The 17,045-nt window shown below is 45.8% G+C and overlaps 2 protein-coding genes across 2 annotated transcripts in view; both read left to right on the forward strand.

The window, feature by feature from the left end:
- Positions 1-17,045, forward strand: part of LOC128417023 (lymphocyte antigen 6E-like) — a 261,315-nt gene that overhangs the window by 94,210 nt on the left and 150,060 nt on the right. The gene's annotated exons all lie outside the window — the stretch shown is intronic.
- Positions 1,220-12,291, forward strand: LOC128417021 (lymphocyte antigen 6E-like). The gene is made up of 3 exons (XM_053395170.1): positions 1,220-1,729; positions 6,144-6,263; positions 11,985-12,291. Exons 1-3 carry the CDS (start codon positions 1,672-1,674, stop codon positions 12,140-12,142), a joined length of 336 nt encoding a protein of 111 aa, XP_053251145.1. The 5' UTR covers positions 1,220-1,671; the 3' UTR covers positions 12,143-12,291.

A 17,045-nucleotide genomic window follows, 5' to 3' on the forward strand; every position in this document is an offset into this window, starting at 1 on the left:
AAAAGGGGAGAGGGAGAAAGGAAGGGGAATAAAAGATCAGGCTAAGTTCAGATTGAAAGCTAGGCGGAATAGCTCTGTCTTACAGCCCTGCGGAAGGAAGTTAAATCCTGCAGGGCCCTGGTCTCCTGGGACAGAGCATTCCACCAGGTCGGAGCCATCACTGAGAAGGCCCTGGCCCTGGTGGAGGATAATCTGACTTCCTTAGGGCCCGGGACCTCTAAACTATGGGTATTCATGGACCTTAAGGTCCTCTGCAGGGCAGACCAGGAGAGGCGGTCCGGTAAATACGAGGGGCCTAATCCCTTACCGAGGAAGAGTGGGACACAAATACTACTACTACTACTATATTATTATCATTTATACCCCACCCATCTGGCTGGGTTTCCCCAGCAATTCTGGGAGGCTCCCAACAGAATTAAAATCAGAATAAAACATCAGGCATTAAAAACTTCCCTAAACAGGGCTGCCTTCAGATATCTTCTAAAAGTTGGAAAGTTGTTTATTTCCTTGACATCTGATGGGAGGGCATTCCACAAGGCGGGTGCCACTACCGAGAAGGCCCTCGGCCTGGTTCCCTGTAACTTGGCTTCTTGCAGTGAGGGAACCGCCAGAAGGCCCTCGGAGCTGGACCTCAGTGTCCGGGCAGAACGATGGGGGTGGAGACTCTCTTTCAGGTGCAATTCCAAAGAATTATAGATGCTTCCTTTTACTATAGCAGTGCTCACGAAGAATGTGTAGACCTAGAATAAAATAAGATCTTTACATTGCGTCTAAATGTCCATTGAGGAATAATAATAATAATAATAATAATAATAATAATAATAATCCCTCGCTGCGAGAAGCCAAGTTACAGGGAACCAGGCATAGGGCCTTCTCGGTGGTGGCACCCACCCTGTGGAACGCCCTCCCACCAGATGTCAAAGAGAAAAACAACTACCAGACTTTTAGAAGACATCTGAAGGCAGCCCTGTTTAGGGAAGCTTTTAATGTTTAATAGACTATTGTATTTTAGTCTTTTGTTGGAAGCTGCCCAGAGTGGCTGGGGAAACCCAGCCAGATGGGCAGGGTATAAATAATAAATTGTTGTTGTTGTAATTTTATTTTATTTATACCCCGCCCCTCTGGCTGGGTTTCCCCAGCCACTCTGGGCAGCTTCCAACACAACATTAAAATACAGTAATGGCTCGAACATTAAAAGCTTCCCTAAAGAGGGCTGCCTTCAGATGTCTTCTAAAAGTCTGGTAGTTGTTGTTCTCTTTGACATCTGGTGGGAGGGCGTTCCACAGGTCAGGTGCCACCACCGAGAAGGCCCTCTGCCTGGTTGCCTGTAACTTGGCTTCTCGCAGTGAGGGAACTGCCAGAAGGCCCTCGGAGCTGGACCTCAGTGTCCGGGCAGAACGATGGGGATGGAGACGCTCCTTCAGGTATACTGAGCCGAGGCAACAAATGATTTCTGGAAGCAACACTTGCCCCTGGCAATGGGCTGTTCCCGAAGGCACAGCACTTGTGAGTCACCCTCCCACATTCCATTGTTCACAGATGTTCCCTTCCAGCTGGGAAGGAGTACAGATGCTCAGCCCATCCCCTGCTCAGCTCATCGCCCCGGCACACCTCAAACGTTTATGATCAGCCCCGGAGGATCCAGTTCAAGGCAAAGGGGATCCCTTGAAGATGAAGACCTGCTTCTTTGTCCCTCTCTGCGTGCTCCTCCTCCTCTGCATAAACGAAGGTAAGCCTCCTCAACTTTGACAGCACAAGCTGATAGTCCCTCTTGATTCCAAGAACGGTGGAATTTGGCTGTTTTTCAGGAAACACAGACCAGCCTCAGGCACGGATGGGGATAATCGTTTCCAGCTCACCTGCCTGCGTTCTCGTGGACAGCAGGAAATTGCTAGCATTCCTAGCAAAGATGTTGTAAAACCCAGATCACTACGATAAGTCTCTGGATACTGTAGAAAGAGGGGAGGGTGTGTGTGATCTGTTAGGCCATCTGTCAGCGAACCTATATTGCAGGGGATTGGATGACCACAGAGCCTAGGACTTGCTGATCAGAAGGTCGGCGGTTCAAATCCCCGCGACGGGGTGAGCTCCCGTTGCTCGGTCCCAGCTCCTGCCAATCTAGCACTTCAAAAGCACGTCAAAGTGCAAGTAGATAAATAGGTACCACTCCGGCGGGAAGGTAAACGGCGGTTTCCATGCGCTCCTCTGGTTCGCCAGAAGCGGCTTAGTCATGCTGGCCACATGACCCGGAAGCTGTACGCCGGTTCCCTCGGCCAATAAAGCGAGATGAGCGCCTCAACCCCAGAGTCGGCCACGACTGGACCTAATGGTCAGGGGTCCCTTTACCAGCTCTACAAGTCAACGACTCTTCTTCAAGTCTCCGTCTCAAATAGGATTTTGTGCAGCAAAAGGGCAACACAAGGACTCGTGGTACAGTCTCCAAGGAAAGGAACAAATGACCCCTTTGTCCTGGAACTGGGAGCCTCATCCCACGAAGCCAGCCTTTCTCAACCTGTGGGTCCCCAGTTGTTGTTAGACTACAACTCCCATCATCCCAGAGCTCAATTATTTTGTAGCACAAATAATCAAAATCCTAGCATTTATTAATTTCTAGGGTTTAGGGACGCGGGTGGTGCAGTGGGTTAAACCACAGAGCCCAGGGTTTGCTGATTGGAAGGTCGGCGGTTTGCAGGAGCAGGGACCGAGCAACGGGAGCGCACCCCGTAGCGGGGATTCGAAACGCCGACCTTCTGATCAGCAAGTCCTAGGCTCTGTGGTTTAACCCACAGCGCCACCCAGGTTTACCTGCATCTATAACAATATCTGGGACGCGGGTGGCGCTGTGGGTAAAAGCCTCAGCGCCTAGGACTTGCCGATCGAAAGGTCGGCGGTTCGAATCCCCGTGGCGGGGTGCGCTCCCGCTGCTCGGTCCCAGCGCCTGCCAACCTAGCAGTTCGAAAGCACCCCCGGGTGCAAGTAGATAAATAGGGACCGCTTACTAGCGGGAAGGTAAACGGTGTTTCCGTGTGCTGCGCTGGCTCGCCAGATGCAGCTTCGTCATGGTGGCCACATGACCCAGAAGTGTCTCCGGACAGCGCTGGCCCCCGGCCTATAGAGTGAGATGGGCGCACAACCCCAGAGTCTGTCAAGACTGGCCCGTACGGGCAGGGGTACCTTTACCTTTACCTTTATAACAATATTGGTCTTGAGGTCTGGGAGGAAAGGTCCTAGTGGCTAGTCTATGACAAGAGATTGTTGGACCACCAGCAAGGATGGGTGGGAAAAGCGAGTCCATTCTGTTTCTGGGGATGCTCTGGGCTCATCCTTAAATGCTTTTGCTTTAATTTTTTTTTTAAAATAAATTTTGAATTGATTTTCCAAAATATAAACATACAACAAAAACAATTCCCAATCTAATTATTGAGATGACTCTGAATCTCCCGACTTCCCCCCCACCCCTTCCACGGTTCCTATTGATTCTATTTTCAACTGCATATCAACACTTCTCCAGTTTTTCATCTTCCTGAATTATCTATACATTCTGTTACATTATAAGTGTGTTTACAATCCTGCTAATGTTTTGACCTGTTTACAATAATTTTGCATATACATTATAACTGTGTGTTTTTTTCTTAAAGAAATGTTTAGGGGGTACTCTCATTTTGACTCAGAAAATCACCATTTTATACTTCAAATCAGGAAAAATAAATACAGTAAATGGACAAAAGTACAAAGATTCACAAAATGTTTAGGGGTATGCATCCTCCTGGGTCCCTCCAGAAAAAAACACACTGCACTATAAACTGGTACATTTCCCATTCTTTTGTAAATTTCTTGTCTTCTTCTTCTTTTTTATAAAATAATCTTTCTTAATTTAAATTACACACATACAAAGAATTTACAATCTCATACTACAAAAAGAAAATTAAAGAAAAAACACTTAAGAAAAAAGAAAAGAAAATAATATAGAAAAGAGAAAGAAGAAAAAGCAAATTTACGTTCATAAATCTTCCTAATTAATACTTAATTAAACACTTAAATAAAAAAGACTTCTGACAAAACAAGTCTTCCAGTCATTCTTATTGTACTGTTTATACTGTCATCGTTTTCCCCGCATAGTTTTATATTCTTTAATATTGTTCCCGTCTACTCCACAAACGGTATTTGTTGTGTTTACAAGTATCACTCAAGTTCTGCTAATATGGTGTGCTTGGTACAATATGATCTTATATAATCCTTAAATATTCTCCATTCTTGTCTTCTTGATTCCTGAGCTTCTCAGTTAGTTTTGCCATTTTGGCATAGAACATAAACTTTATTTTCCATTTTTCTCTGGTCAGGGCTGTCTTTTCCTTCCATCTCTGGGCTAGTAGAATCCGAGCGGCCATTGTGGCGTACATGAACAGTTCCCTCTGGCCTTTTGGGATCTCGGTACCTATAATTCCTGATACAAAAGCTTCTGTTTTTTTTAAACAAAAGTTATTTTGAACATTTCCCCCCCCCATTTCATTATATATCATTTCCCAAATGTTTTTAGTTACTTTACACGTCCACCACATATGACAAAAAGTACCTTCTTTTTTTTTACATTCCCAGCGTATGTTGGTACTTGTTCTATACATTTTTGCTAACTTTAACGGGGTCAAATACCACCGGTACATCATTTTCATAATTTTTTCTTTCAGTAAGGAACATGCCTTAAATTTCAGATCTGTTTTCCATAGCCTTTCCCAGCCTGCCATTTGTATACAGTGGAACCTTGTCTTATGTCACCGTCGGGTAACGTAAACTTCGGGTTGCGAAAGTGGCAAACCCAGAAGTGTTTCACTGCTCACGCATGCGCAGAAGTGGTCCTCTGGTTGAGAAAACTTTGGGATACGGCCGAACCTCCAGAACGGATCCGTTTGCAACCAGAGGTACCACTGTACAGTGGTACCTCGGGTTAAATGCTTAATTCGTTCTGGAGGTCCGTTCTTAACCTGAAACTGTTCTTAACCTGAAGCACCACTTTAGCTAATGGGGCCTCCTGCTGCTGCCGCGCCGCCGGAGCATGATTTCTGTTCTCACCCTGAAGCAAAGTTCTTAACCTGAAGCACTATTTCTGGGTTAGTGGAGTCTGTAACCTGAAGCGTATGTAACCTGAGGTACCACTGTATTATGTCCCACATCTTTCTCCCTATGTAACATCACATGCTTTTGCTTTAAAAAAGACGGGGCGATATGGGATTGAGGGGGCAACTCCCATCTCTTGCGGGGGTGCAATTAGTGCCAGCATCGTCCGTTACGAGTTTGGGTGTAATCTTTGATACCTCCCTCTCTATGGAGGCGCAGATTACAGCTATAACAAAGGCGGCATTTTTTCATCTCCGCCAAGCTAAGCAGTTGGCTCCTTATCTCTCTCGCCCTGACCTAGCCACTGTGATCCACGCGACGGTCACCTCCAGACTGGATTATTGTTACTTGCTCTACGTGGGGCTGCCCTTGAGACTGACCCAGAAACTCCAGCGGGTGCAGAATGCTGCAGCGAGACTCCTTACGAGGTCTTCGCTGCGAGATCACATTCACCCGGTGCTATACCAGCTGCAGTGGCTCCCGGTGGAGTACAGGATCAGGTTTAAGGTGCTGGTTTTAACCTTCAAAGCCCTATACGGCCTAGGACCCTCGTACCTACGAGACCGCCTCTCCTGGTATGCCCCACAGAGAAACTTACGGTCTTCAAATAAAAACATCTTGAAGGTCCCAGGCCACAGAGAGGTTAGGCTGGCCTCAACTAGAGCCAGGGCTTTTTCGGCTGTGGCTCCAACCTGGTGGAACGCTCTGTCACAAGAGACAAGGGCCCTGCGGGACTTGACATCTTTCCGCTGTTCCTGCAAGACTGAGCTGTTCCACCAGGCCTTTGGTAAGGGTGCAGCCTGACTCCCTCCTCTGGCAATCTGCACAGAATTTTGCTTAATGGTTGCCATCAATTTGATTTTAATTAATTTTATAATGAATGTTTTTAGAATGTTGGATTATTTTGATTGTTGTTAGCCACCCTGAGCCCAGCTCTGGCTGGGGAGGGCGGGAGATAAATAAAATTTATTATTATTATTATTATTATTATTATTATTAATTCAATAATTCTTTGCACTGTCTTTCCCCAGTTCACCCACTGTGGTGCTTCACGTGCGAACCATCGTCCAGCAACTTGTCTTGCCTGAAGGCCACCAAGTGCTCAGAGAATGACAAGCACTGCATGACCACAGTCGCCTCTTTCAGGATTGGTAAGTTGAAAGCAGGTTTCCAGTTCAGCAGGACAATTAACCCATTTTTAAAGCTCTAAATGTTGCAGCGAAAGCAGCAGCAACAACAACATATTATTTATACCCCGCCCATCTGGCTGGGTTTCCCCAGCCACTCTGGACGGCTTCCAACAGAATATTAAAATACAATAGTCTATGAAACATTAAAAGCTTCGCTAAACAGGACTGCCTTCAGATGTCTTCTAAAAGTCTGGTAGTTGTTTTTCTCTTTGACATCTGGTGGGAGGGCGTTCCACAGGGCGGGCGCCACCACCGAGAAGGCCCTCTGCCTAGTTCCCTGTAACTTGGCTTTTCACAGGCAGGGAACCGCCAGAAGGCCCTCAGAACTGGACTACAGTGTCCGGGCAAAATGATGGGGGTGGAGATGCTCCTTCAGGTATACTGGACTGGGGCTGTTTAGGGCTTTAAAGTTCAGCACCAACACTTTGAATTGTGCTCAGAAATGTACTGGGAGCCAGTGTAGGTCTTTCAAGACCGGTATTATATGGTCTCGGTGGCCGCTCCCAGTCACCAGTCTAGCTGCCGCATTCTGGATTAGCTGTAGTTTCCAGGTCACCTTCAAAGGTAGCCCCACGTTGAGTGCATTGCAGTAGTCCAAGCAGGAGATAACCAGAGCGTGCACCACTCTGGCGAGACAGTCCACAGGCAGGTAGGGTCTCATCCTGTGTACCAGGTGGAGCTGATAAACAGCTGCCCTGGACACAGAATTGACCTGCGCCTATATGGACAGCTGTGAGTCTAAAATGACTCCTAGGCTGCACACCTGGTCCTTCAGGGGCACAGTTACCCCTTTAGGACCAGGGAGTCCCCCAAACCTGCCTTCCTCCTGTCCCCCCAAAGCAGTACTTCTGTCTTGGCAGGATTCAACAAAGCAACATTTGGTCATGTGCTTTTCAGGCAGAATGTTCCAGGATCGATGCCAGGAAACAGGGAATTATCTTCACATGTGGTGGGGGTGTAAATATGTACAATATTTTTTTCCGCAAAAGGTTTTTAAGGAGGTAACAGAAATCACTGGGTTAAAGCTGACCAAAAGTCCAGAGGTAGCATTATTATCAATTTATGATGGGGTGGAAGCTTCGCAGGCTAGGAAGAACTTGCTCACAAATTTATTGACAGCTGCATGAATTATTATAGCTAGGAAGTGGAAGGGGCAAGCAGAATATAAAATGGAAGAATGTTATAAAGAGGTGTGGGATTTAGCTATTTTTTTTATAAGATATTTATTAAGATTTTTTAAGATATTACAATAAAATAAAAAAGAGAAAAAACAGATATATAACAAAAATACAGAATAAAGAAAATTCAAAAACACATAAATTTTCAATTGCTTATTTTCCTTTAACTTGTTTCCCGGACCTCCTCGTACCTCCCTTTTTTGTATTCCACTTCAAATCGTTGGTTCAGCAAATCCTTACCATTAGATTTTTACCTATTTATAACCCTTTTTTAGCTATTAATGATAAATTAACATGTACCATTAAGGTAAGGAGGGGAATATGCAGGAGAAATGATTTTCAGGAAATATGGAGGGTGTCTGTAGATTTTGTACTGTTAAAACGGAAAGGGGTCAAACCATCGCAAGAGGTGTTGAAATTGTGGGAGGTTGGATAGCTGCAATGGAATGGTCTCGGTGGTGAGGTGCACATTTTTATTCTTATTTATTTATTCACTTTGTCCAAACAAACAAGCAAACAAACATTCTCAGGAGGGATGGCATTTGGGACCCACCCGCTAACTGACATCCTGGTCTCCTGCCCTGAAATCTAGCCCTTTTTGCAGAAACTGTCAATCCTTGCCAAAATCCAGCTCAAGGTAACAGGGCAGTGGAAGAACTCTCCTTTTCTGTTTGGGACTGTCCCACCAACCACCACCATTGGAAAGCTTTTAATTGCCCAGCCCAGGAGATTGCTGATTTCCCCGCATCCGCTACTGGCAAACAGGGCAGTGGTTTTAGAAGGCCTGTTTTTATCCAGCACGTAAAAACATGAGAAGAATCTGCTGGATCAGGGCCCATCTGTTGCAGAAATTTATGTATAGGTTGGGGGGGGGGAGGGTTGCCCCTCCAGCAGATATCATGCACATGCAGCCCACTACCAAAATCAGCACAATCACTTTTGTGACTTTTGTGACTTGTCCCCACAAAACGCTTCATCACAGTTTCTTCCTATCTATTCAAAGGGCCTTTGCTGCACGATACCAAATGTAACAATTCACTGATCGATGTATCTCTGTACTGGCTCACTGGGAAAACTTCAGAAATTCATATAGACATGTGAGCTCAGCTACTCAGCAGCCCCTCTGCCTGAGTGATAATCCCTGGCATCCTGATACCTGAGTGCCAGACAGGTAGCCATTCCAGAAATAACAAACCCAGATAAAGACAAAAGGGTGTGATTAACTTGGCTAGGAAACAGGGAAATGTAAATATCTCTTTTGTTACACTTGATGGGTGTTTGGGGATGGCAAGGAGAACCATGGGGCAGGGTCCAGGATGCTCAGATTACTGCCACCAGACCTCCCCTTTCATGATGTAACCATGATGTATTAGTGATGTAGTTGGGGGGGTGTAACATGGGGATTGAGGGATGCGGGTGGCACTGTGGGTTAAACCATAGAGCCTAGGGCTTGCTGATCAGAAGGTTGGTGGTTCGAATCCCCATGATGGGGTGAGCTCTCGTTGCTTGGTCCCTGCTCCTGCCAACCTAGCAGTTCGAAAGCACGTCAAAGTGCAAGTAGATAAATAGGTACTGCTCCGGAGGGAAGGTAAACGGCATTTCTGTGCGCTGCTCTGGTTCGCCAGAAGCGGCTTAGTCATACTGGCCGCATGACCCGGAAGCTGTACGCCGGCTCCCTCGGCCAATCAAGCGAGATGAGCGCCGCAACCCCAGAGTCGTCCGCGACTGGACCTAATGGTCAGGGGTCCCTTTACCTTTACCTAACATGGGGATTAGCAGCTAATAAAAGTTGGGGGTCTTCTTTTGTTCGGGGCTTCCATCTTGTTCCACCTGGTGGCAGGTGGGAGTCCTGTTGCGACAGTCTTCAATAAAGACCAAGCCTACTGGCTGCTCTTTTGTTCTGGTATTCCTGGCTGGTGTCCTTGTTTTTTGTCCAAGGGAGCCCTCGGATTTCTCTGTTAACACATCTAGTGCAGCATCCTTTTCTTATAGGGACCAACCAGATGTCCCGACAGAATTCTGAGTGCAAGAGCAACTCTCCCCTCCTGCGGTTTCGGGTAACCGGCGCTAAACCACTTTGGTTAACTGTGAGATATAAAATGCAGGTCACAAGTCTCAGGGTCCTGGGACCCTTGAAAATAAAGTGTGAACAAAATTGGTGAAGCAGCAAAGAATTTATTGATTGCAACAGCATTCTTGCCAGAACAAGTGCCTGAAAGCAGGCACATCCAAATCCAGCAAAACACAAGCTTATATCACTGATCCTCGAATACAAGGTTCCCTTCTCTGCTCCCCATTGGCTGGGGACGTGCAGGGTTTACAGCCTATCACGACCACCTACCGTATTTTTCGCTCTATAAGATGCACTTTTTCCCTCCTAAAAAGTAAGGGGAAATGTGTGTGCGTCTTATGGAGCGAATGCAGGCTGCACAGCTATCCCAGAAGCCAGAACAGCACGAAGGTTCGCTGCGCAGCGCTCCCTCTCGCTGTGCTAGCTTCTGGCTTAGCCGCACGAAGCCTTCATCCCGCTGCCCTGAAGATGCTTCGTGCGGCTATCCCTGAAGCCAGAACAGCTGCGCAGTGCTCCCTCTTGCTGTTCTGGCTTCTGGGATTCAGAATATTTTTTTTCTTGTTTTCCTCCTCCAAAAACTAGGTGCCTCTTATGGTCTGGTGTGTCTTATAGAGTGAAAGATATGGTAATTAAAATACTAAAATCCATGCCTTTGTTGTCATCTCCCCTTCCTCTGAATTTCATGACCATGACTCATGATTATTTTTGTGTGGACAGGCGGAGTCTCCCAAACCCTGGGTGGCCCCCGTGTGGAATAACGACTCAAGACAACGTGCTATGGGATTAAAATTGGCCACAACTTTATTATGTTTCAGATGTGGGTAGATCTTGGCTCAGGCATTGGGCGTTTATCCCTCCCAGTCCCCCGCTGGGGATCTGGGGAACATCAGGGTTATCCAAAGTGTGTGGGAGGGATGGGTTGACTCTGGAGAACATATGTTCAAGCAGAGAGAGCTGCCCCCGTTACGCCGCCATCGCAGGGGAGAGCAATGACGACCTCTGGGCGTACGGCCAACGCCTCCCCTCAAACAACCCCTTTAATGGGGAATCGCCGCCGCAAAGAGAAGAGGGGTGTGGGTCACCGCTACACGCCCACTCCCATTTAGGGAAGATAGGCTAAAGGATTCCGCCCAAGGCCTGATACCGCCAAAGTTGTGACGTTTTGCTACAGGAAAGGCAAACCTGCCAATGCAGGAGAATTTCTTTCCCGCCCTTCAACAGCGACCTTGACGTAGCAGCGCCCGCGTACCTGTGGAGAAATGGTTTAACCTGCAAAAGAAGTCTTAACTGAGGGTGGGTAGGGTGGGAGAAGCTCTGGAGCCAACTGGCAATTCCCAGGTAAGATCCTCCCTCTATTGTGTGGGCAGGTAGTCCCTCCCCCTACCTGGCCTGATCACCTTGGCAACACCTCCCCAGGCAGGATTGGGCAACTAACAAAACAACAAACAACACAAGCAACACGATGACCAGTATACTAGATCGCACTGCAGTTCTTATTGCATAATATACATAATTTGGTACAGCAAAAACAAAATGTGTACACTTGTAAATTCTCTAATGTGTTTGAAATCAAATGAACACACGTCTGTCAACCTTTGAAAGTCCGTAGAAGTACAGTGGTACCTCGGGTTACGTACTTAATTCATTCCGGAGGTCTGTACTTAACCTGAAACTGTTCTTAACCTGAAGCACCACTTTAGCTAATGGGGCCTCCCGCTGCTGCCGCGCCGCCGGAGCACAATTTCTGTTCTCATCCTGAAGCAAAGTTCTTAACCTGAAGCTCTATTTCTGGGTTAGCGGAGTGTGTAACCTGAAGCGTATGTAACCCAAGGTACCACTGTATAATAAATCTATAGTTGAAACAAAGTAATAGATGTTTTCCTGTGGGCTAAGCGGTAAAACTTTTTAGGCATTCATGGTGCTGAAGTAGTAAGGAAATAACAACATAGACAGTGATTCCGGATAATCTGGCCTTCAGGTATACCACCTGGGGAAGGCGAAGCCAAGCCTGTGCTAATGGTGCCACATAGGGTCCAGGGGGCTGCGCACGACCATGCGAAGGGCGCCCCCCATTTAATGTGGGGAGTGGTCATTGTTCATGCTTTCAGGCGTTTTACACATTGACTCAAGCGATAAAGCCACATTCTGAGCGGGTTCTACATCTGCTCACACATACAGATAAGTTGTAAGCGGCCCAGTTTTTCGGGTGTTCTAACCACAAGCTTCTAAAGTTTTAAGCAAGTTTGTGGTTGTCTAACTGGAGCAACCGTTTGACCTTTTGAAAAGGCAAGCAACCTTTCCTTTTTGGCCCCTGGAAAAAAAGCAACACATTTTTTATTCCTCACATTAACCTGTAAACTGTTTTCTCCTTGCAACCCAGGTGGGGCCAGTAGAATAACATTTCCCCCTTCTCTTCCCCTTTCCATTTCAAAGGCTTCTTGACCGTCAGAAAGAGAATCACCAAGAAGTGTTCGCCGAGCTGTCCAAATCTGAACATGGATATGGGCATTGGTGCCTTCCAGACCTCCTGTTGCCAAAGTTTCCTCTGCAATCTTTTTGGACACATCACAGCTAAAAACGAGACCCGGTGACGGGCTCTGTGTTCGGATCTGTGTTCAGATGTAACCCCCTTCCTGGTGGCCGTTTGAGAAGCCAACTTAGCATAGGGCTGCCAGGTCTCAAGGCCAGATCTGCCATTTTCACCCTGTTCTCCTAGGGGTCCAGTGATAAAACTGCTATCACATCCGGTGATGTTCCCCAAGAAACCCGAAGCTTTTATTTTAGGGATTATAGAAACGGATATACAGTGGTACCTTGGTTCTCAAACTTAATCTGTTCCAGAATTCCGTTCCAAAACCAAAGGGTTCCAAAACCAAGTAATGCTTTCAAACTGCTAGGTTGGCAGGAGCAGGGACCGAGCAACGGAAGCTCACCCCGTCGTGGGGATTCGAACCGCCGACCATCTGATCGGCAAGCCCAAGAGGCTGTGCTTTAACCCACAGCGCCACCCGCGTCCCTCAGCTATTGCTGTAAACTCCCCTTCTGTCCATCAAGCTCTGCCCTTGAGGTCCCAGGCGCACTGTCTACAGTCACTTCCAAGCAGGGTGGATAAAAATCAATATATATATATTTAAAAAATAAATAAATAAAAATAAGATTTTTTGGATTTAAATTGGATTTTTAAAATAAAATGCTTGTGGAGGAAAAATCTTTCTAAATATAGTTTTCTATTTAAGTTACATTATAGTCCAAAGATTAGGATTTGCTTTAAATTTTTCTTGTATGCTATAACTAAGCTTTTTCTTTAAATTGTTTAACCACATCAGTTAACGAACATGGATACATATGCTATAATGTCATTGTTTAAGTTAAATAAATTGTTTAAATGGTTATTAAGGAAATGATTGTTTTTCTCCTTCCAATAAAGTACAGCAGAAAAGTTGTCCAAATATAAACAGTTGACTTATTAAACCTCACAATAATTTCATAATTACCTGTCTATGTATTTCTAATAGTATAACCAAATCAGTCATGTTTTACATAACTGTAAAAACTACTCTGAAAATTTATTATTCCAAAAATGAAACCTCCATCTGGTTGTAAATATTAAGATTATACTAGCAAGAATGAGTCTTTCTGTAAAAAAAAAAAAAGATTTAAATCAAGTCTTACTGACAGTGATTTAAATTGCGATTTAAATCAAATCTGTCAGCCTGCTCAATGAGGGAGACTGACTGTGAAAAAAATCAAAAGCTTCTGGAATATAGTATATGATGAGCTTAAAAAAATGTTTAAGTATAACTTTATGAAAAATGCAAAAGCTTTTCTACTAGGGATAACGGACGCAGGTATAGCAAGAGAAGATCAGAAAATATTCCTCTGTGCCACAGGAGCGGCAAGGATCCTAACTGCTAAAAACTGGGGAAAAGAAACTGTGCCAACAAAAATGGAACAGCAAGACAAACTGTTAAGAGTATATTGAACTGGCTAGATTAACAGAGGCAATTAGAGATCACACTAGACAAGACTTTCAAAAAGCCTGGGGGAAATGCAGCGATTACTTCACAAAACAGTGCCCTAAAATATATACCTGGACTTGTTTCGATTAATGTCTGCAGGAGACTGTGGATATTTAAGTTATAATTAGAAAAATCTTAATAATTATCCATAAAGGAAACAGTTTATAAGAAGTAAATAAGGAGGCCAGATACAGGATAAAGGAAGTCTTTTATTTGGTTCTTTGTACTGTTGTATGTTATGCTCTTTGTATTTCTGTATTGGGAGTGGTGGGGGGTTTATGTCATGTTGTAAATAAAATTTTCAATAAAAATTAAATTAAAAAACAAATCCGCTTTGTTTCCAAGTGACCTGTTTTCTGCACATCCATCCTGATTCGCTTGCAGGTTGGCGGGATAACGTTGCATCGATCCAGTCCACGGGGCGGCCGTGTTTGTATCACTGCGTTCTGGTCGCCTCGCCGCAAAAAGGATAACGTAGAGTTGGAGAAGGTGCGGAAAAGGGCAGCCAAAATGATCCATGGGTTGGCGCAACTCCCCCCGTGAGGAAAGGACGCAGCATTTGGGACTTTTTCATTTAGAGAAAGGGTGAGCAGGAGCCGAAATGATAGAAGTTTATGAAATTATGCCTGGCATGGGGAGAGTGTATGGAGAAAATATTTTCTCCCTCTCTTATCGGCCAGCTGGAGAACGGAGGGAATAAATGGAAGAGTGCTGCCCCCCTGTGGCCAATAGATGACAAGCCTCCAATGTGTGGTTTTCTTATACAGTGGTACCTTGGTTCTCAAACTTAATCCGTTCCGGAAGTCCGTTCCAAAACCAAAGCGTTCCAAAACCAAGGCGTGCTTTCCCATAGAAGGTAATGCAAAACGGATTAATCCGTTCCAGACTTTTATAAACAACCCCTAAACCAGCAATTTAACATGAATTTTACTATCTAACGAGATCATTGATCCATAAAACGAAAGCAACAATCAATGTACCGTACTATAAAATAAATAAGACCTGCAGTGATGATAGTCATTGTTTGGATAGGGGGCTTTTATACATTTCTGCAGTCACACAATCAATCAATCAGTAGCTGAACTGGGCTTGCTAATTGACTGATGCTGTTCCACGGGAGACCGGTGATCGTCCGGAGCCAGCTGGGGGCCTGCCTGATGCCCCCGTCTCCCTGGCAGTATCCCAACAAAAACGTCCCTTCCTCCTTTGCAGCTGATCACCCTTGTACAGTGTCTGGTGGGGGTGTAATGGTGGAGGCCAACAGTAGGGGGCGCCAGAGCCAGTTCACTTCACCGTCCTCTTCCCTTCTGAGTCCTGCGAAAAGGCAGCACTGAGATTAAGGAGGAAGAAGCCAGCAGCCAGGACACCCCTAGGACATAGGCAGGTGGGGGCTGGCCGAGGTTGGTGGTGGAGCAGCTTCCCATTCACTCTCATGGACCAGCCCCCGCTACCCTTGCAAACAGGCCTTATTCCAGACTGTTGTAAGAGCAGCATCCCCCCTCTCCTCCCAAGGCGGGGGTCTGTGGGCAGAATTCCTGCACTGCGGCGGGTTTGGACTACAGGACCCTTGGGTGTCCCATACAACTCTTTGATTCTAGGTGTCTGTGTAACTTCTCTGCAGTGCTGGATTCACGTATAAGCTAAAGAAGCTATAGCTTAGGTCCCCTGTCTCTTGGGCCCCCCCAAAAAATTTAAAGGGGAAAAAACTGGATGTATATTTCCAAAGCATAAGATAAAAAACAAATAGAATAAAACCTACATACAGCAACAGTGTTTTGTGTTGTGTAGGCTCCTATGATGTAAGTCACGGGCCCTGCCTGCTAGCCTGCTCCCTAAAATATCACTGGTTTGCTCCTTTCTATATATAGGGTGCCTACATTCTGCTGTTTATGATTATTAGTAGTTTGCACCATATATTTGCACCTATTATTATTTCATGTTATAGCAAGTTTCTAGAGACTAGATGAGTCTTTGTAAACTGTGTTTCTAAAGGGACTTTTGTTACTGCCAACCGCCAATGTGTTTGCATTATTACAAACTATTTTATGTTAGAGCTTAATAAATATTTCCCTATTAATATACTTCTTAATTGCATTTCAGTTCAACAATCACTTTGATAAAATACGTATTTTGCTATGTGCAAATGGCTTTAGATACCTATTAGGTCTATAAATTACCATCTAGCATCTTCTGTGTGTCTGTGAATTCATAAAGGTAAAGGTAAAGGGACCCCTGACCATTAGGTCCAGTCGTGGCCGACTCTGGGGTTGTGGCGCTCATCTCGCTTTATTGGCCGAGGGAGCCGGCGTACAGCTTCCGGGTCATGTGGCCAGCATGACTAAGCCGCTTCTGGCGAACTAGAGCAGTGCACAGAAACGCCGTTTACCTTCCCGCCAGAGCGGTACCTATTTATCTACTTGCACTTTGACATGCTTTCGAACTGCTAGGTTGGCAGGAGCAGGGACCGAGCAACGGGAGCTCACCCCGTCGTGGGGATTCAAACCACCGACCTTCTGATCGGCAAGCCCTGGGCTCTGTGGTTTAACCCACAGCGCCCCACATTCACATATATTCAACGCAAAAAACAGCAACAATTTGTTGTTGACAAAGAACCATAGCTGTCAACTTTCAGATTTGAAAATAAGGGATCAGCAGCCTTGAAAATAAGGGATCAGCAGCCTCACCTGTCCCAGGGACAGTCTACGGGATATCTAACAATCCGGGATAGCAGCGGGAAGCAGCGGGAAACAGCGCTGGAATACGGGAATTTCCTGCAAAAAAAGGGAAGGTTGACAGCTATGCAAAGGACAGCTGGACATATAAAGGGCCCTATTATCTTCAAACCTAAATCCAGCCCTGCTTCTGTGCATCATGTCCTCCCGGTGCCCAGCTTGACAGACCCTTCAAAACAGAGCCAATCAGATTCGCGGGGACCCTGCATTCTCCATCACCAAAGAACATCTGCGGTGACAGTCTAGATGCCGACTCCCAAATACAAGAGAGTCCCAATTTGCTCCCGTTCATGGATCACTGCTTTGCCGTGGCGAAGGGGCTTGAATAACTCAGAGAAGCTATGAGCTATGCTGTGCAGGGCCACCCAAGATGGACAGGTCATAGTGGAGAGTTTTGACCAAACGTGATCCACCTGGAGCAGGAACCGGCAAGCCACTCCAGTATCCCTGCCAAGAAAACTCCATGGACAAAGACAACAGGCATATAAAAGTTATGACGCTGGAAGATGAGCCCCTCAGGTCGGAAGGCGTCCAACATGCTACTGAGGAAGAGCGGAGGACAAGTACAAGTAGATTCAGAGCTGATGAAGTGGCTGGGCCAAAGCCGAAAGGTCGCTCAGTTGCGGATATGCCTGGAAGCGAAAGGAAAGTCCAATGCTGTAAAGAAAAATATTGCATAGCAACCTGGAATGTAAGAACCATGAACCTTGGTAAGCTGGATGTGATCAAAAATGAGATGGCAA

The sequence above is a fragment of the Podarcis raffonei genome, chromosome 7 (assembly GCF_027172205.1).
Source record: "Podarcis raffonei isolate rPodRaf1 chromosome 7, rPodRaf1.pri, whole genome shotgun sequence".
In the NCBI taxonomy this organism is placed as follows: Eukaryota; Metazoa; Chordata; class Lepidosauria; order Squamata; family Lacertidae; genus Podarcis; species Podarcis raffonei.

Bases quoted from the DNA above. Each gene is read 5' to 3' on its own strand.
- LOC128417021 (XM_053395170.1), top strand. From the start codon at position 1,672: ATGAAGACCTGCTTCTTTGTCCCTCTCTGCGTGCTCCTCCTCCTCTGC. The intron at 1,730-6,143 runs GTAAGCCTCCTC...GTCTTTCCCCAG, and splicing joins CCTCCTCTGCATAAACGAAG to TTCACCCACTGTGGTGCTTC. The intron at 6,264-11,984 runs GTAAGTTGAAAG...TCCATTTCAAAG, and splicing joins AGTCGCCTCTTTCAGGATTG to GCTTCTTGACCGTCAGAAAG.